The sequence below is a fragment of the Dermacentor silvarum genome, chromosome 1 (genome assembly GCF_013339745.2).
Source record: "Dermacentor silvarum isolate Dsil-2018 chromosome 1, BIME_Dsil_1.4, whole genome shotgun sequence".
Taxonomy (NCBI): domain Eukaryota; kingdom Metazoa; phylum Arthropoda; class Arachnida; order Ixodida; family Ixodidae; genus Dermacentor; species Dermacentor silvarum.
Window position 1 is genome coordinate 76,362,441 of NC_051154.1, and position 22,831 is coordinate 76,385,271.

General features: G+C 46.5%; 1 protein-coding gene across 2 annotated transcripts in view; it reads left to right on the plus strand.

Moving 5' to 3' along the window:
* LOC119466526 (protein spire homolog 1) overlaps positions 1–22,831 on the plus strand; it is a 200,882-nt gene that overhangs the window by 100,880 nt on the left and 77,171 nt on the right. For both annotated transcript variants that reach the window (XM_049669896.1, XM_037727052.2), the window contains exons 3-7: positions 9,831–10,121; positions 12,204–12,329; positions 13,461–13,529; positions 17,008–17,169; positions 20,958–21,044. In XM_049669896.1, the coding sequence (XP_049525853.1) occupies positions 9,831–10,121; positions 12,204–12,329; positions 13,461–13,529; positions 17,008–17,169; positions 20,958–21,044 (735 nt within the window). The remainder of the gene's footprint in view (positions 1–9,830; positions 10,122–12,203; positions 12,330–13,460; positions 13,530–17,007; positions 17,170–20,957; positions 21,045–22,831) is intronic.

A 22,831-nucleotide genomic window follows, 5' to 3' on the forward strand; every position in this document is an offset into this window, starting at 1 on the left:
GTGACCCGGGATTTTTGTCTCTCTCTCTCTCGTCATTTCTTCTTCTTCCTATTCTTTAGTGCATATCTATCTTATACACGGATGTGCGTGCCCTATATCGATGACAGTGTGGAACGGAGCGTCCATCTCAGCTCGTTTGCGACTATCCTCCCAGGGAAGATGGGAAGCACCACGTGGGAAGGACCGATGTGGCTAGACAATAACTCTAGATTTGGCGAAGTGACGCATCGTTCAACGCGCTTAGCTTTTGGCGAGTACTGCACGAGACGAGTATGTATCGGTACAGTAACACCTATAGCTGATTGGCTAACGAGCGGTTTGCGGTACCACGTCATCACACGGACAGATCACCGTGACGTCGCTACCGGCTATATATATACAGGGTGTCCCAGCTATCATGCAGCACGATTTAAAAAAAGAGGAACGGCGTTACCCGAAGCAAACCTAGTGCGTATTGTTTCCAGTACAGTGGAGTAGCCGCCAGTAATTTTTTCGTTACTGACAATTAATTAGGCAATTGTAATTAATTATCTAACTCGAGAAGTACTGTCCTAATTATCGAAAGTGTCAATGAGAAAGTTGTAGAGCAACATGAAAAACTCCCGATACAGCTTTCTGTTGCTCAATACGTGCTACATAAAAGTGTTTTACGAGTGTGAAAGAAGCCCGCGACTACACGCAGAATTGCCGCGCGACTGGCCGCTCGAGGCACTTGGCGTGTATTCGCGGGCTTCTTTCGCGCTCGGAAAAACACTTTTATTTAGCACGTATTGAGCAACAGAAAGCTGTATCGGGAGTTTTTCATGTTGCTCTACAACTTTCTCATTGACACTTTCGATAATTAGGACAGTACTTCTCGAGTTAGATAATTAATTACAATTGCCTAATTAATTGTCAGTAACGAAAAAATTACTGGCGGCTACTCCACTGTACTGGAAACAATACGTACTATGTTTGCTCCGCGTAACGCCATTCCTATTTTTTTTTTTTAATCGTGCTGCGTGATAGCTGGGGCACCCTGTACAAGGTGACGATACCAGCACTGTGTTGTGGTTTATGACTTATCACCATGATGTTTGCAATAGTTACGCTGGCATTGGCGCTTATGAAAAAAAAAAAAAAAAAAAGCGGCAATTTGCTTTGTAGCTCATTCTTTGTTTTTCAAGACGTTGGTGTATTTTCATTTCACGGACTAATAAGTGACGTAGCCAGTAGTTCCTTTTTTTTTTTTTTCGAGTGGGGGGGGGGGGGGGGGGGGGAGGCGAGGCATTATTTGACCGGGAACGTTGATGGGGGAGGAAAGGGGGGGTGCTTGGCAGGCAGCATACTAACACTAATTTCAGAGAGAGAGAGAGGGGGGGGGCAATATTATTATTATTATTATTATTAGTAGTAGTAGTAGTAGTAGTAGTAGTAGTAGTAGTAGTAGTAGTAGTAGTAGTAATAGTAGTAGTATGGGATTAGCCCTGGTGAGCCGCATTTAGATGTATGCATTTATGATGCAGGGTGACTTGCCTTTGGGTAGCAGAACGCAGAATGGTTTGGACAAACTTCTATTTGTACTGAACGATGCTCTTCTGCATACTTTCTATTGTCGCGTAGCTAGCTGTTCGTCTTTACGTTTCTTCGTCGCCTATGTTGTGCAGGAGTGTTCTTTTCTTTCTTATCGTTTTGTTTCTCTCAAAGTGTCTTTTCGCCTCGAGTGTGTAGGACAGCTGGGGGAATCTCAGGCTGGGCACCACCCGTTTCGCCTTAGGGTCCGGCTGGGTGACGGCGTTGTCGGCCGTCTTTGTACTTGGCGGCAGATGCCCCGTCTTCCGATTCCCCAAGCTGTTCCGTAAATGCTTCCCGACTCTTTTGTGCACTTTCTCTTTCTAGACACCGACAGTTGTTCTTCGCTCTAGCTCTTCAAAAGCCCAACGGCTGTCTCTGTAGTTTTCTGTGTATTGTTACTTTGCTTTGAGTCATAATTCTTTAGGCCGATTGCTGTCACCAAGTTTAAACCCGGCAAAGCCCGCCCACGATTGGCTGTTCGTGTTTGAATCTGTGTGGCCTGATTGGTTCCGGTCAGCGAGGATTCTGATTGGTGTTTTGTTTGCTCTCTGGCGGGTTGTTGGGACGCTTCCGAGGGCCCCGGCGAGAGAGTTCGCGCCGGAGACACCAAGGGAGTAGGGCGCAGCGAGAGCTGCTCAGATGTCATAGTCGTGTAATGTGCAAGTATCTAAAAGTGTAATTCGAGTAACTAAAGTTCAAATAAACCAAAGCAGGAAAATGTCTATGGATCTCCGATGTGATCGCCTCATCTCTCCGGTGCGGAACAAGTAGCGACAACAATCTACGCTACAAAGTGGTAGAGGTTGCGCGGTAACGAAGACCGGGTACGGTGATGAGCCCAACCCTGAGAAGCCAGAACGGTTCGAACGACGCTGCGACAATGGCCCACCTTCCAACTACTGCGACATCAAGACCCTTCATCGGACCCCCACTATTCAAAGGTACTCCCGAAGAATCTGTCTCGGAGTGGATAACCTGCTATGAGCACGTCTCCTCACTCAACGCCTGGGACGATGACACCAAGGTGAAATTCCTTTATTTGGCTTTGGAAGGCGACGCAAAAAAATGGTATACCACGAAAATTTTGACGGGGGCCCCAAGTACGTGGGAACAGTGGGCTGCGCTGCTGAAATCATGCTTCAGTAGCCGCCACGCAGCAGAGATAGCGCACCTGCGATTAGAAAACAGAACGCAACTGCCGAGTGAGAGCCCGGAGCAGTACCACTACGACGTACTGCAGCTTTGTGCTCGATTGGACCCAGCAATGAAGGAGGAGGAGCGCTTGCGTCATCTTTTGCGCGGACTTCGTGCCGATACGCTGGAGAAAATGATCCTCGCCAATCCAACCAGTTGCGCGGAGTTTTTGCAAACTCTACAGCGTGTAAATCACGCTGCCTTGATGGCCCGTACCCATTTGACGCCTTCGAATGGCTACTTTTCTCCCACCGGCCCACAGCCGTGGCCAGCGACCATTCCCGGGGAGCCAAGCGGCTCAGCCACCGTCGCCGCCGCAGCACAGCCCTCATTGGTGAGCTTCCCCGTTCGAGAGCACCAACACGCCATGTCGACATGCATGGCGGACGCCCACCATTGCCGGCAAGCCACTTCCACAAGCAACATGGAAATGAAGGCCATCGCTGAGTCGATTGGCTCACTCGCCGACCGGTTGAAAGCTATAGAGGCACAGGTCTGCCGGCCGCCTGCACAGTGGCCTCTTAGAACATCCCGCGGCAACGATGGGCGCCCCCGGTGCTACTACTGTCATCGCCTGGGCCACATCGCGCGTCAGTGCCAGAGGCATTACGAAGATCAGCAAAGGGACCGTCAGCAAAGGGACGAGGAAAGACGTAACGGTGAGCGACGTCTTGACTCGGGAAACGGGAACGGCCAGGCATAGGGGGCCAGCCTGGCCGTTTGTTGTGCACACTGTCAGAAAACCAACTAATATCTGTGCCTGTCAGGGCGAACGGAACAAGCGGCAGACTAATCGTAGACACGGGCTCTTCTGTAAATGTTATTTCCCTGGATCTCGCGCACAAGATCGCTTCAGTTCAAGAATTGAGAGAGAAGAAAATTTTGATAAGAGGAATCGGAGGAAATGTCCTCTCGCCCGTGGGGGAAGCGGAGATAATTCTGCAATTCGGGGCCACGCAAATAACTCAGAAATTTCTCATTGTCAAGGACTGCCCTTACGAGCTGCTGGGTGGCCTCCCATTTTGCCGAGCAGCTCGGTTACTTGTGGATTTTTCTGCGGAGAAGCTACAAGTTGGTAGGGAAGTGTTCGATCTTCAAGTCGAGTCGAAAGGTGCCACACACGGCGATGTTCCCGCGCGGTGCCAAGAGCAGATCTGCCTCGAGCCGCGCACCGAGACGGTTGTGCCTGTACAAATTCCTATAGACGGCGTCCACATTGTCGAGCCAAACGTGACTTTGAGAAACGGGTTGCGGGTCGCACGGACCGTAACCAATGTGTTGAGTGGGGTCGGCATTGTCCGCGTGGCCAACCCTACTATGTCTCCAGTGATTCTGCATCGCGGCACCAAGCTTGGCTGGGCTACGTCCATTTATGACGCGCAACTAGGCGTCACCGCGCCGCACTGCACAGATGGTAGCGGCAACTTCAAAGTTGACACTGGAGCCCATTTGCAACCTTCAGAAAGAGAGGAGCTGCTGTCACTTGTAAACAAGTTCCGCCATTTGTTTACGGGAGAACACAACCCAATTCAAAAAACTGACGTCACGGAGCATGTCATAGAAACAGGTGATTCGGCTCCGATTCATCAGCATCCGTACCGACATTCCGCTTTTGAAAGAGAAGTGATTAGTGAGCAGGTTGATGAAATGCTTCGGGACGGAGTGATCAGAGAGTCGAACAGCCCTTGGTCGTCACCCGTGGTTCTCGTAAAGAAGCCGAACGGCGGCTGGCGCTTCTGTGTTGATTTCAGAAGAGTCAATGCCGTCACGAAGAGAGACGTACACCCTTTGCCGAGGATCGACGACATTCTTGATGTGCTCCAGGGATCCCGCTACTTCACGACATTGGACTTGACATCAGGCTACTGGCAAATTGGAATTCGAGAGGAGGATAAGGCTAAAACAGCATTTTCATGTGGGCGAGGACTCTATGAATTCAATGTTGTCCCTTTCGGGTTGTGTAATGCTCCGGCCACGTTTCAGAGGATGATAAACAAAGTTCTAAGTGGGCTACTCTGGAAGGTATGCTTGGCGTATCTTGACGACATAATTATTTTCTCAAAGACGATGGCAGCCCACCTGGCCGATCTCGAGAAAGTCTTTGTTGCCCTAGAAAAAGCTAATTTGAGGTTAAAACCTGAGAAGTGCACCTTTGCTCGCGAGGAAATTAGGTACCTGGGGCACGTACTTACTGGCGACACTATAACCCCTGATCCACAGAAAATAGCCGCCATCGAGAAATTTCCGACACCGAAAAGCAAAAAGCAGGTACAGAGCTTCCTCGGTATCTGCAACTATTACCGTCGCTTCATAAAGGACTTTGCACGGATTTCCCGGCCTTTGACAAGGTTGACTAAGAAAAACGAGACTTTTGAATGGGATGTTACATGCGAGGAGGCTATGCGAATGCTCAAAGCAAAATTAACCATGGCACCAGTGCTTCGTCAGTTCGAACCGGGCAAAGAAATCGAAATTCACACAGACGCCTGCGATTACGGCATTGGCGCAGTCCTCGTTCAGAAGGAGGGCTCCCAGGAACGCGTCGTTGCCTACGCTAGTCGCCACCTAAACAAAGCTGAAAGCAACTACAGCACGACAGAGAAGGAGTGTCTCGCCGTAGTTTACGCCTGCAGACAGTTTCGCCCTTACATCTTCGGGTGCCACTTCACCGTAGTGACCGACCAGGCTAGTCTAGCTTGGCTGATGAGAGTCAAGAATCCGAATGGACGGCTCATTAGATGGTCGTTACTGCTGCAGGAGTATGACATGGCAATGAGGCACCGCCCAGGATTGAAGAACGGGAACGCGGACACACTTTCCCGACTGCCCCACGATCCCCCGCCGACTAGTGAAGAAAACTTACTACCGCTACTCGCACTGGATTATGTGGACGTCGGTGCAAAGCAGAAAGAGGACACTTGGATCAGGCAGATAATACAGCATTTGGAGAATCCTGAGACGCCCGTCACAAGAACGCTGAAAAGAGCAGCACGTTGTTTCCGGCTCATTGATGGAGTGCTGTACCGAAGAGCCAAGGGCTTCGACGAAGACCGCTCGGCGCTTGTTCTCCCGAAAAGCTTGAGGACTGAGGTTCTAAGACATTGTCATGATGACATTACGGCAGGTCACCTCGGAGTCCGGCGAACTTGGGAGAAGGTGCGGAGCCGTTACTTCTGGCCGAAAATGTTTTCGCAGGTAACAAAGTATGTAGCGACCTGCCCAGACTGCCAGACGAGAAAACCCCCACCCGGCAAACCCGTCGGTTTTCTCCAACCTATACCTCCAGTGGGGCGGCCATTTGAGCAAATCGGGATGGATTTTCTAGGACCATTTGTTAAGAGTAAACGCGGCAATCGCTATGTACTGGTGATGACAGACTATCACACAAAGTGGGTAGAAGCGGTCGCATGCCCTGCTGCAACGGCCACTGAGGCCGCCCAAGCTTTCGTGGAGCAAGTAGTTCTGCGACACGGAGCACCGGCGAAGATAATCACTGACCGAGGCAAACACTTCGTTAACAATTTAATTGAAGAAATATTTCAAGCAATGGGGAGCAACCACATCACAACTACCGCCTACCATCCGCAGACGAATGGTCTGTGTGAGCGGTTCAACCGTACGCTTGCAGACATGCTCAGCATGTATGTTTCTACAAACCACCGGGATTGGGACGAATTCCTCCCTTATGTCGTCTTCGGGTACAATTCCTCACAACAGGAGACAACCGGCTTTACTCCGTTTTTCTTGTTGCACGGGCACGAGCCGACTTTGCCCATTGACGCGAGCCTCAACCTGCAACGTGGCGAAGACGGCGCCTTCGACGCATACGCAGTATCGCGCAGGCTTCGCAAAGCCCGGGAGCTCGTAGCCAAGCGCGAAAGGGGCCAGCAAGCAAAGAACAAGAAAGCGTACGACGCCCGTAGGCGGGGTGCAGTGTTTCGCCCGGGGCAATTCGTCTACGTGTGGACGCCCTCACGAGCGAGGGGCAAAACAACAAAGCTCCTCCACCGCTACCACGGACCGTTTCGCCTCCTTCGGCAAGTAGCCGAAAACAACTGGGAAGTCGTGAACCGCAGCGGAAACAGGCGGGACATTGTGAACGTAGCGCGGTTGAAGCTGTGTCGTCCCCGTTCATGTCTCGACGACGACGCGGATGACGAGAGTGAGGGTGAGCGCGAGTGTTCTGCACGTGTTGACGCCACAGTGCCGCAGGGTGGCGCAGCAGTTCCGCCCGCGAGTGACCACGGCCAAGGTGAACGTTCAGATAGTGACACTGAGGTGTACTTTGATCCGCGTACATCCTACAGGGACCTGTCCTCCAACACCGAACCAAAAGGATTCTGGGCGGATGACAGTGACACTGAGATTTATTATACAGCGAGTGGTGTTGATTGAGTGAATTCAAGACTGTCCTTATAACATGTGTGGCTTTGTGTGTTAGTGGTATATCTTTGATGCTTATTGATGTTTTGAGTCCCGTTCTTACTTCGTCCAGTTCGTCCTTTGTATAAGTGCTAGTAGTGTATTGACATGTACAAAATATTCTTTTGTTGATTTGTTGGACTGTTTTTCACTTTCTAATGATGTTCTCTTTTCTTGTAACGGTGCGAGAGTGATATGGCATTTCGGAAGTGCTCTATAGACATCTCTAGTTTTTTTATTGTGAATGTATGCGCGCTTATATTTTATAGCTTGTAGCTTAATTATTAAGAGTGGGGACACTCTTATTTTCCTAGGGGGGAGGTGTCGCGTAGCTAGCTGTTCGTCTTTACGTTTCTTCGTCGCCTATGTTGTGCAGGAGTGTTCTTTTCTTTCTTATCGTTTTGTTTCTCTCAAAGTGTCTTTTCGCCTCGAGTGTGTAGGACAGCTGGGGGAATCTCAGGCTGGGCACCACCCGTTTCGCCTTAGGGTCCGGCTGGGTGACGGCGTTGTCGGCCGTCTTTGTACTTGGCGGCAGATGCCCCGTCTTCCGATTCCCCAAGCTGTTCCGTAAATGCTTCCCGACTCTTTTGTGCACTTTCTCTTTCTAGACACCGACAGTTGTTCTTCGCTCTAGCTCTTCAAAAGCCCAACGGCTGTCTCTGTAGTTTTCTGTGTATTGTTACTTTGCTTTGAGTCATAATTCTTTAGGCCGATTGCTGTCACCAAGTTTAAACCCGGCAAAGCCCGCCCACGATTGGCTGTTCGTGTTTGAATCTGTGTGGCCTGATTGGTTCCGGTCAGCGAGGATTCTGATTGGTGTTTTGTTTGCTCTCTGGCGGGTTGTTGGGACGCTTCCGAGGGCCCCGGCGAGAGAGTTCGCGCCGGAGACACCAAGGGAGTAGGGCGCAGCGAGAGCTGCTCAGATGTCATAGTCGTGTAATGTGCAAGTATCTAAAAGTGTAATTCGAGTAACTAAAGTTCAAATAAACCAAATCAGGAAAATGTCTATGGATCTCCGATGTGATCGCCTCATCTCTCCGGTGCGGAACAAGTAGCGACAACAATCTACGCTACACTATTTTCCAGAGCTGTTGGTCGTTTCTTACTGTCGGCTCTAAGGGATTGATAACTACTAGAACAGAGGTCGGGAACTCTCGTCAGACATTGGGCCGCATATATGGCACATAACGTAGGCATCGTGCCGCACTTTACATGTCAGGCAGCGAGAGAGAAAAAGTTTTTTTGAGGACAAACATTAATTAGTGGGCAAGAAGGTCAACACCTCTTCGTCTGCGGCCGTGCCGGCCGCAGACGAAGAGGTCTGCGGGCCACGTTTATCAATCTCTTCGCCCTGGAACTGCAGCAGGACCGCTGCACCATATAATTTCGCGTCATACTAAGTTCGCTTTAGATACGTACATAAATGGTGGCGCGGCCAGGCGGTGCTTGGCGCCACCTGTTTTCACCACCGAGGTCCCTGCAGTTGAACCGAGAAAGCGTTCGAACGGTCTGTCACGTGAAAGTCTTGCGCTCGTAGAAGCGATCGTCGCGGCCAGAAGTTTTCCCGCATTCCACGCCTTTCCGGCTAGCATGTGCGCCTGGTCCTCACTTGCAAGCGGCATTCGATCTCCGGCTGTGTGCAGCGGGGCATCGCCCTGACCAAATAAGGCCGCCTTGTGCGGAGGAGGGGGCGCGCACAGGCTCGAGAACGGTGGCATCCGATCGGAACACGCACGCCAGAGGTCAAGTGGCCGCCTGGCCTCGGAGCCCCCCAAGCATGCCCCCCTGTCAAAACAGGATTTCTCCCACCGCGGAGTGAAAGGAAGCAAAGCACTCCCCTCTGTGTCCGTCCATCGGCTTTCGCAATGCTCGGCGTGCTTGGTCGCTTTATGTGCACGGTATTTTATGTTTACTCTTTAATGTTTTCCATTCAGACACACTTCAAAGCGGGCGCTGCGAAAACGTCGAGGAAATTACTTGTCGTGTTTATATAGGGGCCGCAGGTGCAACCCCGCTCGGTATGCAGCCTCTTTGCTGCACCTCGACCACGGGATGTGCGAGAGAATCGTGCTGTGGGTCTTATTCCGTTCCGCCGAACATTCCTCCGCGCCGTTTGCAAGCTGGAAAAAGAAAATCTCGCGACAGCCGACGTTGTGCGGAAAGGACAGTAGTATCGGCACATTCGGCAGCGCTGTTTAGTCTATTGGCGTTTGGGTGTGTATACAGCCACGCCGGTGTAGGCCACGGTTCCCAAGAGTGAGGGCGTGTTGCTGTCTAGGCTTGTTCTTGTCCCACCTGTTGCTTTCACATGTCCATTTAGAGGCATGTCAACGGCGCGGCACCTACACTCGTTTTTATGTGTGTCGACCAAAGTTGAGTCGAAAGAACCGGAGTTTCGTGTTATCCGATGTACGCAGTTTGAAATTGATAAGTGCACAGCGGTGTTCTCACAGCCATGTTAAGGATGCACTATTCAACTACCAGGTCGCATGTAGAGGCAGCAGAAAGGTTTAAGATATTACGCAGAACTCGCACTCTGTATACTTTTTCTCGTCCTGAAGAACTGAGCGTGTCGCGCATGTTGCACTCTTTTGTACGTTGTGCGCATCGCATGCGCTTGTGCCTTATTAACTGACGAGTACGTGTGTTTGTGCGTGCAGCTCGTGTGCAGCCTAGGCCTGGTACTGTTCCACGCGCTCGAGTACGGGCTCCGACCGGACGAAGAGCACGTGCTGAGCCGGCCCTTCGAGATGCTCCTGGACCGCATGACGTCCGCCGACCCCGAGGCGAGCTCCGACGCCGAGCTGAGCTCGGACGACGACTCGGGCGAGGAGGACTGCCACGACGAAGGCATCGAGAAGGACTCCGGCGAGGACGACCCGGGTGGCGGCGATGGCGGGGCCGGCAAGTCACCGCATCGGGCGGGCCTGACGCTCGCCAAGGTGCTGGAGGTGCGTTCGTTGGCTCCTCACTTGCGCCGCGCGCCTTTCTTCGCCGGAAAGTTTTTTTTCCCACGCGGTTAACGGTCACGCAGAAGCACTCTTCACGGAGACAGTTTCCTGGGAGCTCCTTTGTTCGGTTCCACGTGTGACGTGCGCACGCGGGCAGACCGATGCACATGATCTCACGACTTCGCCCTTGACCGCTTCGCGCGCGCGTCTTCGGGGACCGCTCTCGCGCGCCCGCTTCCGGTCGAGGCTTCGTTTACAGCGGGACTAAGAAACACAGGGACCTTCTTATCGAGTCGTGACCGCGAGGCCTCTGCGCGCACGTTTTGGTCAGTTTCGCGTGAGCCCCGTTGCGAACTCTTACCATCTACCTACAAAGATAGCTCTGTGTCCGCCGCCGGGCCTGATCATCATGAACGCGCCGTGCTCGTCTTTTTGATGGGCGGAGGGCGTACGAGAAAACCCAAACGTTGTTGTCTCTGCGTGTCGTATCTTGTGCAGTCCGGTGGAATGACTGCTGCGTGTTCCGTGTTGTTGAGCTGTGCTGGAGTTAAGAAATTGCCCCTTTCGGCAACCATTCTTGTGAAAAGAAAGGAATGGCTCTCATTGGTGAAGGGTTCCCGCAAACTGTGCTGTGTTTGTAGCTTTGTACATCGTATGTGTATGTCTTTGGTGGCATTTGTTCCTATTTAGTATGTGTAAATTCCTGGGCACAAATGTTTAACTGGAATCGAAGTAGGGAAATTTCTGTTTTCTGGCAAAATTCCTATTTCGGACTAGCAGACACTAGCATGTTCCAGTTTGTGACTCTACTAATAACCAATACAGATTGTTATTGTTGTAATGGCTGATTCAATTAATTTGCACTCATTTGCTTATGAACACCATACTTCCATGTTATGGTGTCAACAACACTTAAGCAAAAATTGAATTATGCAATGGCATAGGAGCTGTAACCGTTGTTGTTTCTCAAGTGAAAATTTTTTACCAATTGAAAACAAAACTGCTATTGTCTCAGCTGCTTAAGAGTAGTCTGCTGAGATTGGTCAGGGTTAAGGGTAATCAGATTCAAGCTGGTAGTATACTGCACCGATTTAATTGACATGCACTTTCCTCGTCTTTTTCGTTGTCCAAGTCCGGAGTTCACAGTGTTGGTTGTATTCATGTGCCATCAACTACCCAGAACCTGTGCGATACTTCCACTTAAATTGGGCTGAAATTAAAACTGCACGCAATATTGTTTGAGTGAAAAAAAAACTGTATGACGGGAAACATTTCTCACAATGCTACTGGAACACAAAAGTGACCTACAGCAGGGTAAAACCAAATTGCATTTGATATTATTGCAATATAAGGGAGGGGGGGCACCAAATGTTATGCACTTCAGAGCAGGTGCCAGTGTTTGAGACATCATATAAAGGCAACGTAGCGGTAGGAACAGGAGCATTTCGTCCTGTAGGTGAAAAAGGCAGCCACCTTGGTGGTCACTTGGAGGCCAAATTTGGCAATACCGCCTGTCAAAGTCTTATTTTTCAAGACTCCCGAATGTGCCAAATTTGACAAATCTGACCAAAAATAAAGGTGACCTATTCAGTTCATACAGTCTGTGGCATTGCTTGTTGCAGAATTCCAAAGTCAATGTTCGGAAGCATGTCGAAAAACTTTAGATGAAATGGATAAATTTTCTATGGCCTGGTAAGGAAATCACTTAAGCAGTTAAACATTTCAGTGTTCTCAGAAAGTGAGTATATAAACTATAGTTACTGAGGTCACTTGAAAGCTCTACATAGTCGTACAGCTCTTCAGTTTCTACCACCACATGTTTAGATTTCAAATTTCACAACGTTGTCATCGATGACAGTCAAAACAGGGATATATAGAGGGTTGTAATCTCATAATGCCCACCCATATGTAACATTGTTTTTCGTTTAGAATCAGAATTGGGATTCATTATTAAAAGTTTGGTCATATTGCAGGTATTTAGTGTAGAGAAGAGGTATGTTCATACAGGAAGCCTTTGGCCTTAAATGACATAGAAAATATTCTTTTTTCTTTATCATACTCATTTCTTGTGTTTCGTTTCAGATGTGCGCGTCCCACCTTCAAACCCCAACCCAGGCTGACTTACACTACAAGGCTGTTTGCCGTGCTCTAGTTGCAGAAGCTGTTGAGCTATCAACATTCCTACAAAAAATATCTAGTGGAACCAAAGTGAGTGTTCCCTGGTTTTTGGCAATATATAAGGGACTTGACTAAAAGAAAAAAATACATTGAGGGATCGTTAGTGAATCTGCAGTGAAAGTGGTAGCTACGAGAGCCTTGGTGCAGTCTTGTTACATTGTGTACCATGAGGCACTTGATCTCTTGGCACTTCCACAGTGTTTGGTGAAATGCACCAGTGTCTCATAGTAAGTGGTGTAGCCTGGAATTTCTTTTTTTTTTTGGGGGGGGGGGGGGGGGCACACACTTGACCAGGGAAGAGGTGGCAAATCAGGCTGGTCTTGTTGCATGTCACATTATGCCGGGTATCTCTGGTACACAGAATTTTCAAGGGTGGGAGGGCATGTGCGTGGTGTGAACCCCCTCTGGCGACGCCCCTGGCCGCAGATATCGCCCACGTCGCCGCTTACAGCTCAACATAAGCGCTGGCTCAACAGTCATTCGCAAATTGAGCTACTCCTTGTGCTACGAGTGGCAATCTCTCTCTGGCTGTCATTTTCTTCCTTGGTTCATTTCAACAACAAAATGAGCACTGCTGCAGCAGTCCAAACCCAGTTTTATTGAATTCCCTGGAGTAACTTATGGCTTTATTACATAACCTGGTGCTTTGCCCCAAATTGAGGCCAACGATAGGCGGCACCGCCGTGCCATTCGCTGCTGCTGCTGCTGCTTGCCAACACTATTTGCCCTCACTTCTTACTCACTCGCCATTTCTCCATGCACTCCTGCTGCCGTGTGGCCTTCTCCAATTTGGCACAGTACACTCTTGTCCCCAGCAGTCTCCACTCCCCCTTTCTGCACTATGTGCCATTTCAGCTTGCTGTAGGCGAGAGGGAATCAATGACACACAATGTCTCAGATCACTGGCTTTTCACCTGAAACGCCAGTTATACCGTAGAAAAACAAGAAAGAAAAGCAGAGGTCGCGGCTGTGTGTTTCTGACATAGCTGTGACCTCTGCACACACTGTGGTATTGCAACCTAATTCGTCCGATAATTCACAGTCGCAGTCTTTTTTTTTTAAGTAGGCTCAAAATTTATTTCTCATGCCTAATTGCACGATTCGGTTTATGTGTACCCTCTGTACTTAACAGTGAAACTATATTTGCTCTTCTTTTTTCAGGATTTTATCAAGTGTCATCGCAGTGATCCAGATACCTCAGATCTTGATGGCTTACAGTTTCAGGACTGGGTAATGAATCCTCATTAGTTTCTGTGATGTAGTGACAGAAAACAGTATGGATGGTCTTAAATTGCTTTGGGCTCACAAGAAGCCAAGGGTCTTTTGATGTTGCAGGAGTATAGTTGAATGGTCCCATGATCAATACTTGTACATGAAACTTCACCACAGTGTTAAAAGGAGCAAGTTGGAGATAGTAATAGCTGAGTGGGTTACTTGAGACGGTACGTACTAAGCAATCAGTTTTATTCAGATCACTATAAGATGTGACCTCACATTAATTGTTGATATAATGAAATATAATAGTAGTTATCTGATAGGATAGGATTGCGGAGATCAACATTTTTTAGTGTAATCCTGAGTCATCTGCTTTGTGCAAACTACTGCTTGGATTTAACATAGCACTAAATGTAAATAGAATGAATTTGAAGAAAAATATCAGGAAAAGTGCTTTCACATATCGCTTCCAGATTTCCTTGTTTTACAGTTGAAGCATACACATAAATTTGATGGGCTGACACATTCACTTGTCTCGTGTTTGCAATGAAAGTAAAATGGCATAATTTTGATGAAATCTAAAATAAAAATACAGCATATACTTTTGGCAGAGTGGTTCCCACTGCATTTTCTTGTAAAGTAAGAAAATGATTAGAACTGAAACAAGTACTTATGCAAAGAAAAATTTTTTAAAGATGGGCAAAGCACTACACATAATTAAACACATATTTTATGGTGAGACAGTCCTAGTAAATATATAAAAGCTGTGAGTGTCGTAGTGGGAACAAATATGAATAACATCTGAGATTGTGCTCCAAGTATTTTATTGTCTTAGGTGATAATAACCTGCAAGACTCTCACACTAGGGCATGAAGAGATGTAATTGCGGCAGCCAATAGATGCATTGCTTAGTGCTGAAGATGTATGAAAGACTTAAAAATATTTTCAAAAATTCATTTTTGTTTTGAATTTTCAGAAGTGTTAATGTGTGCATTTAAGGCAAGTTTGCATGTTTGACATACATTTGTTCAAAGAACGCGGTGGTCTGTGAAGCTGGGAAATCGAGGCATGCATTGCATTTGTCTGCCTTCAGTTGTCTGCGTTTGGCTGCCTAAATTGTTTCAGAAAGGTGAAGTAAGCGAATACCACATTTCTCCTTAATCGGCAGCACGATGCCAATGTTGGCACATTTAGCAGAGCATTCTGGCATACTGCGTGCTTGCTGTGTTGCAATTAGCCACACTAGCTTTTGTCCACCAGCAACAACTACAGTTCCTCCCTTACTGGTGCAACGTCAACACCAACTAGAACACCATCTCTAACACACATCGCACCCTCCTTCCTTGGTTGCTTCAAGTAATGCACAGCACCTCAATTTGTTTAATTAAGGTCACTTGCTTGTACACTGGGTAATTTTAGACCTCTGCCAGCAGCAGCTGCAACTCATTTATGCTGTGGCCATTCTAGATATGACAAACCCTTTTCTGCAAGCACCTATGAGTGATCTGTAAAATGGCTATTGCCATTGAAATAATATTTAAGAGGGACACTAAAGCGCAATTAGAAATCCGTTTAGAATCATAAGGTATGTTTTCAAGACTTTCATTTTCAGTTATTTGGTGGAAAAGGGTTCATTGCTACCTGAGAAAAAAGTGAAAGCAAATGTTTCCCTTTTTGAATTTCGTGTACAAACAGCAACACTGGTACAGCACTGGTACATCACTGTTACACTGCATATTTCTAAGTATTTTCTCCTTTGTTGACTATTTCTGTGCTAAGAAAGGTCTCGGAACTCGCTAGGTTGATTCATTGGTCCTTTTAGAGCTCAATGCAATCGTTTCTTATGTACAAAATGTTGATTAGTCCTGAACAGATGCTGTCCAAATTAATGACATCATAGGCAGCTAGCGCAGGAACTTCAAGGTGCCATCACCACCTGTCTTTCGTTTATCCAGGCCCTGCATAGCCTGCCAAATTTCTGTGCATAGTAACATATTCGTTTTCGGTGTCCCAGATGCATAATTTACAAAACTACATCACTTAGTACCTCTTTAGTCTCCTTTATAGTCGAGCTCCAATTGCCTCTCACAGTGTTGCTCCATAAATGCACTGCACAACACCAGCCGCTGCAGGAATAGGCTTAGGCAGTGGCTACATGTTTTCCTATTTTAGTGCAATCATGCGCCGTGGTGTAGACGCCACAATCTTTAGCGTGTCAAAGTATGGTTGCATGCCAATATTTGGGGCCACATGTCACAGGGCTTCACTGATATGGATGTTGTGCTGCTAAGCACAGGATTGCTGGTTTGATTCATGGCTATGGCAGCTGCATTCGTATGGAGGCTAAATGCAAAAATGCTTCTGCACTTATCTTTGGCTGCACCCTAAAGAATACCCGGTGGTCAAAATTAACATGGAGCTGTCCACTGCATCGGGATCCAGATTTTAGCTCTTAAATGTGAAACCAGAGAGTTAATTTTAAAAAGTTGGGTCTGTTTTAGCCTATGTCTGATCCAAAAGTCGAGTCCATGTCCGGGGAAGGAATTCAGTAGTCAATCAGGGGAACAGCGGAGATAGTCAGCAGTGCGCTGCTGTTGCACTGGAGTTGCTGGCAGCACAGTAGCATTGAAATTCGAAATATTTTAGTTTGATAAATTATAGAAATTCTGCAATCAAGCTTCTCTGCAGAGCACCATGCTGCCTTGTGGTGAACCCACGTTCGAAATTTTGTAAAGTCTGGTTTGCTGGTAGTGTGATACATTGGAGTTACATTCATTTTACTGCAACAGCAGTTGAGTGCGCAAAACATGGTTTGCTCTGTCCACCCGTCCATCTGTTGGTTACTTCACGCTGCGATGAGCATTGACAAGCTTGAAACAGGGCTTGCTCTGTCGATTCCATTATGCTGCAGCAGTGGTTGTTGTATCGTAATACCGCCACCGTTGTTAATGCAATGCCATCATTATTGTGACAGAATTATCATCATCTCTGTCACCGAGATATAGATGCTACATACATTTCTGAGAGCTTTCATTGCACAAAGTTGTTGGCTTGGTGACAGTTGGGGGTCCCAATAAATAATTTCAGAGCTGCAGGAATTGCTGAAGCCTGCTGATGTTTCAGTGTGTGATGTGCAGCAGATGATAGTGGTCTTTAGCCAAATGATTTCTAAAGCAATTGTATTTGTTATGAAATTAGAGAGTTATATTATTCACTGCCAAAATTTTGAAGAAACTTTCCACGTGGCAAGATGGTCATTTTTTTCAATGCATTGTGTAGGAGCTTGATTGTGGACATTTCAGATTTTTTTAAAGTGACCCTACTGTTTAATAATACATACCAGTTTGGTTCCTGTTCATAATTAATCTTTCTGGTTTACATGTGAGCTTGCATTGTGCCTGTTTTTACCGTTTTCTTGACAGGGGAAAGAAAGATCTGGCCTTAAGGTCATAGTATATTTTTTCTTTCTCTGCTTGCTATTGTTGCTTTGCAGGCCATGCTGTGGATGCAGGTTATTCGAGAACTTCGACAGGGAGTCAAATTAAAGAAGGTTGATGTTGAAACACACCTGCATCCTGTGGAGTACGAGCTAACGCCTTACGAGATGTTGCTGGATGACATCCGTTCACAGAGGTACAAGCTAAACAAAGTCATGGTAAGGACATCTCATGCATATGTAAAAGCTGTGGGTGTACAGATTATCAGCAAGGGTTGTGTTTATCTAGAAAAATGATTTTTTTTTTTATATGCCTGAGAAGTTGACAGGGACTATGTCTATTGCTTCTGGCAAGTTGTGTAGAGAATTACCAGTGTGATTTTATTTGTTTCTCTCTCTCTCTCTCTCTCTCTCTCTCTCTATATATATATATATATATATATATATATATATATTATTTATTTATTTATTTATTTATTTATGCCACTAGAATCCAGATTTAATATGCCTTAATATAGTTTGGTAGTAGAGTTACATTTTGCACCAAAATTTTATGTGACATTTTGTCTACAGGAGTGAGGATTTAATTATATTATTTGCAAAGGTGAAATAAGCATGAGGCAATTGAAGTGAATGAGGTGTCCAGTTTTTAGTCGTCATGTTCATTCACACAATATAAACCCTCTTATAGACATCTTTGCAGTCTTAACACAATGTCACAGTACTTCACTTAGCTCTCTGTATCCAATTGATCTTCTAGTTAGGTCATCAATAAGCCTCTCATTTTCCAACAAACATAACTCTGTATCTGTTTAAGAAAGTGACCCTGCAACCATATTTTACCATCCAATTTCTGCATCACAATGCATTCCTTGTAATATTCTGAGGTGGACGCAAAAATAATTGCCAAAATTGATGCGGGCAAAGAAAGGACAAATTCAAAATAAGAGCAGACGAATGAAAGGCAGACCTTTTGCATTTCACTCACCCAGACTTCATCATCAGCCTATATTTATGTCCACTGCAGGACGAAGGCCTCTCCCTGCAATCTCTAATTACCCCTGTCTTGTGCTAGCTGATATTCTAAGTGACATTAAGAGAAAAAAAATGGAGTTGGGCAGGCCATGTAAATGCGTAGGATGGATAACCGGTGGACCGTTAGAGTTACAGAATGGATACCAAGAGGAGGGAAGTGCAGTCGAGGATGGCAGAAAACTAGGTGGGGTGATGAAGTTAGGAAACTTGCAGGTGCAAGTTGGAATCGGCTAGCACCCAGAGTTATGCTGCTTCAAATAAAAATATGGCTTTCATTAAGCGGTAGTAGAAGCTGTCTTTCCATTGTGGCCTTCCCACGACAACCTGTAGCCGCGCTTTCTGAAGGACAGTGTTACCTTAACAGAACACTGGTAGCGACATCTTCTGTGGGTTTCTTCAACCACAACTCCTGATAACATTTGTTTGCGTCACTGTTGTTGAAAAAGAGCAAAAAAGAAATGAAAACTAAATGCCACGCCACCGAAGCAGTGCAAGTGACTTGCCTACATATTTAAAAGTTTATTCAGAGGCTGACGACAGTGACCCAGGGATGCTGCCGGCCGAGGTAGCTATACGTTTTGATTACATTGGAGCATGAGGCCTTCGAAGGGTTCGAGTGGAGTGCAATAAATCTTGATTGAAGTTATTTTTCTGCTAGAATTTGCAGCAAGCGTGAAATGCTGTACATCGCAAAAGAGTGCATATTTGCACTCTTTTTCATCATGCTGATTGAGTTAAAATAGGCTCTTCTTATACACCGGTGTGACTTGTATACCATTTTTTTCTGTGAAAGTCATGAGAAGCGGGGCGTGCGACTTGTACAAAATTGCAACTTATACACTGGAAAATATGGTACACATATCTTGGAGCCCTCACTCCTGCTGAAGCATCGTCAGGTCCTATAGTAAGCAAACGTGGAATAAAAACAGCATGCTTAATTTGGCGCACAGGGCCCCTTTAATCATGTTGAGTGTAGGATTTTCACATAAGTGCTCTTTGTGGTTTAAAATTTGACAGACAATAGATTGTTAAAATTTCACTGCCAATTTGCTGTTGTTCATATGTGAATATTGTATCTCCCAAGCTCGTGCTCACAGTAATACATTACTGCAGATTGCTGAAGGCCAGAATAGTTGCACGTTATGACAATAAAATGGATATGTTGTGTGTTCCACAACCCTTTTCTATTTTGAGCACATTCAGGGAACGCCCAGCAGTTCTACTATTTCGCTGTGTTAGAGGGGACATGCCAAAGCCAGTTCTTATGTCTGGAATGGCTAGACACTTCCATGTCACTTGATCAGAGCATGGCACAGTTGATTGGAGAATAGACACACAATGTGTTTTTCGATCAGCCATGGCTTAGCACAGCAAAAGGCAATGGGTAGCAATAGGCATAAAAAATACATGAAAAAGGCATAGAACTGACACTGCCAAATTTTTATTATAGCAGAATTTTACTGGTGATAGACAGTTATTGGTACTTCAGTAGGTGCACTCCGAGACGTCAGTCGAGCTTCTGTGTCACCATAAAGCTTCATCTGGCTATCACATGAGGGCACCTCACTATATATGGCAAAGGAAAACAGCCTTGCTTATAGCCATCATTGGGGATGGAACTCGTACCACTGTGACAATGTGCAGTTGGTGAACAGGCATGCAAACTGTTGAGTTACCACGCAACATCCAGACTTTGCAGTTTGTGTAGGGTTTGTAGCATACACATTTGCAGACTCCAAGTGGGGTGGTGTTTGTGTATGTGTTCCAGAGGCAACAGTAAGCACTACGCTTGCACAGCATAGCTGCTGGATGACACAGCAGTCATTGTCAGTAATTGCTAGTACATTTTCGTCACATATGTGAGGAACTTTGTACATTTATTTCAGCTGTGGAGTAAGAAGGGTCAGACAGACAGGTATTTTTTTTTTTATATTCAGGGATTAAACAAAAATTTCTTTGTTTCTCATGTGATGTGAGGAAAGTCCACTATTTTATTGCCCTAATTTTGTAATCAGTTTTTCATTCGCGTTCACTGTTCAACACCATAAGTTGCTTGGCTTTGTTAGGTACACCAGCACCACTCTACCCATTTCAAATACTTCATGCACAGTTGGAAAGAATAGTCTGGAGACCACAAATGCTGTGAAAAAAAAATTTGTTCACAGCCTAGGCACACAAGCTGGAATGAAGTGGTACAGTCTACATGTGCCTGTTTGACCAATGTAATGCATTGAGACAATTTCATGTCGCATGGCTGTTCTAGAAGAAATTTTTTGTGGGTGCCATGGTCTTTAGACTTTTGATGTCAACTGTGCTTGACAAGGGTCAGGAATTTATTCGCACTGTTTCACTTATGGCATTGGTTTGCTATGCCAACCTGCTCTGAAGCACAGATACACTCAAACATTTATGCACTGAATACAATAGGGATCACAAATTTCAATAGGGATCACAGATCACAGAAAGTGTTAATAACATTATTTGTAGTAATGTGCTGTATAATTTTTAATTACGTACTTCATTGCATCCTTCAGGGATCACTGTACTGCATTCTCAAGATTACTGTATCCATAACTCGTAAAGTGTTGAGCAGTAGAACTGACAATGACTTTTATGTTTAATGGTGTGCGTTGTACTGCATGCACACACCTGTCACATTTCCCTTAATGCATGCTGGAATTCAGCACTCCCCACAGCATAGATGTACCAAATGGCACTCAAGCATGATTGTGCGTAGTTTTCTTCATTTGTTCATGTGTATGCATGATGTTATTTTAAGGCTTTCTTGAAAAGTGCATAGCAGTGTTTTGTTCTGTACTAGTTTTTGTGTTTCTGTCACCTTTCTGTCGCCTTTCTCCAGACATGTAAACGAAGGTCAACTCATTGCAATATGTGTTGATATCTAGTATATATTTGTCTGCTTGGTGTTATGACTAGTCCTGTAAGACACTGTTTGCCCCTGTTTCGTGCAGGTTAATGGTGATCTCCCACCTCGAGTGAAGAAAGATGCCCACGCTTTAATATTGGAATTTATCCGTTCTAGGCCTCCACTGTTTCCTGTAAGTTCCATCCTTTCTTCTGAGCTCAAAGCCATACGTATGGCTGGTGTTGCTGCTGTCTTTTTTTGTGATACATTGCATATGTCATGAATAGGTTGTATAAATGGTGACGTGATTATAACATATAGGCATTTTGTGGCTTGTAGGTGTTACGCGTACAGATTATCATTTGTCACAAAGTGCTTCCTTCTTTTTTATGTGTGCTGGAGCTTTTAGTACTTCATACTGTGATTACTGCGTTGACAACTAACAACATCAAGTAGGAAAAAAAAGAAAGATCAGACAAAGAACAATATTTTAGTATCCCTTAGCCATTCTGAGGCCATAACGTGGGTCCAAATAACATATTGACCTTGTGCACAATCCGCCTTTTGCATGTTCCTGTGCTGCCCTCTGCCGCACGTTGCTGGAAACGTTTTGGTAGGGTGCCGGGGATTTCGGCGGTTGATTTTTGCACCTGCGCCCATGTTGAGTGCACGTCGGTTGTGCTTTTCGTGGATCGCGAATAATTATTAATGGCTTCTCCGGGGCAGCATGTCATTCCTGGACGCAATGCAGCACTCACCGACTGCTGGGTGAGCAGGCCTGAGTGCACTGTTGTGCATGCAGTGCGGCCGATAGAGGCACACCGAGTTCCGTCTGCCGACGCGGCTGCCTTGGAGTTTATTGTCGCTGATCTCTGCACTTGGAGCTCGCTTTTTGTATTCTTTTTACACATTCTTTGGAAATTTAGAGCATATTCAAGAAGGTCTTCGAGCGAAGCCTTCCACGTCGGATTTATCAAAGCGGTGAAGCTTGTTTCATTGACATCTACAGCCACAGATCGTTGTTAGCGTCAAATATTGGAGCGAAGGTACATCGCTGGTATGAAATGTTAAAATGTAGCAAAACATGCATATCTGTGTCAGCATAACAACACGTACAAACCCACCCATCTACGTAGCGAAAGCGACCGGCAGCCTATACGGGTACGGTGACGTACAGGTGTTCGCACAGCTAGCGCTGTGTCGCCGCTTGCCGCTTACTGTGTACGCGCCGTGTGAAGGGAAGAGACGTTGATTTCAAATCAGTAAGGCCAGAGACGAACAATAAATTCAGTTTCCTTCGGCCTAACTGCTTACATTTCAGTTCAGGTGCACCGGTAGCAGGTGCAAGAACTCGACGGCGCCTGGCCTAACCATCGCTGAACATGATCAACATTGGCTCACACTTCATGTTCTCGGCATGGGAGGGATGAAGCTTGTGCATTTCAACTCCGTATATATAAGGCATCTTTGACTAATCATATATACATATGTGTATGTTATACGATCATATATGCAATCGAAGGCGCTGTGGATATATCGCGTTGTCGGTTCGACGGCCAGTCGCGCGGGGTTCGGTCGAACGATGGTCGGCGCCGTCGGTGCCGTTGACAAGAAAGCCCGTCACAGTACAACTTGCGCTCGTCGGCTGCGTCGTTGTCGGCCTGGTATGATAAGATAGTCTCGGCGACCCAGGCCATCCGTTGGCGTGAGCGTCTTGTCGGTCTCGTATCGACCCATTATTACCGCGCCTTAAACGAGTACGTGAACTCAGGCGCGTGCTGCCTCCACCAGCAAGTGAGGGCCAACTCTGCAAGAAGACTTCGCCAGCAACTTGATGATTTTAAGAGTCGCCCAAGTGTAGCGCAGGGGTTTTCCGTGAAATTTGCCAGCCATCAATGAAAGGCGGCAACTACGTGGCTCAGGGTGCATCCGGAGTGGTCCGGACGACACACTGGTCGCTTTCTGTTTTAAATTGGAGTT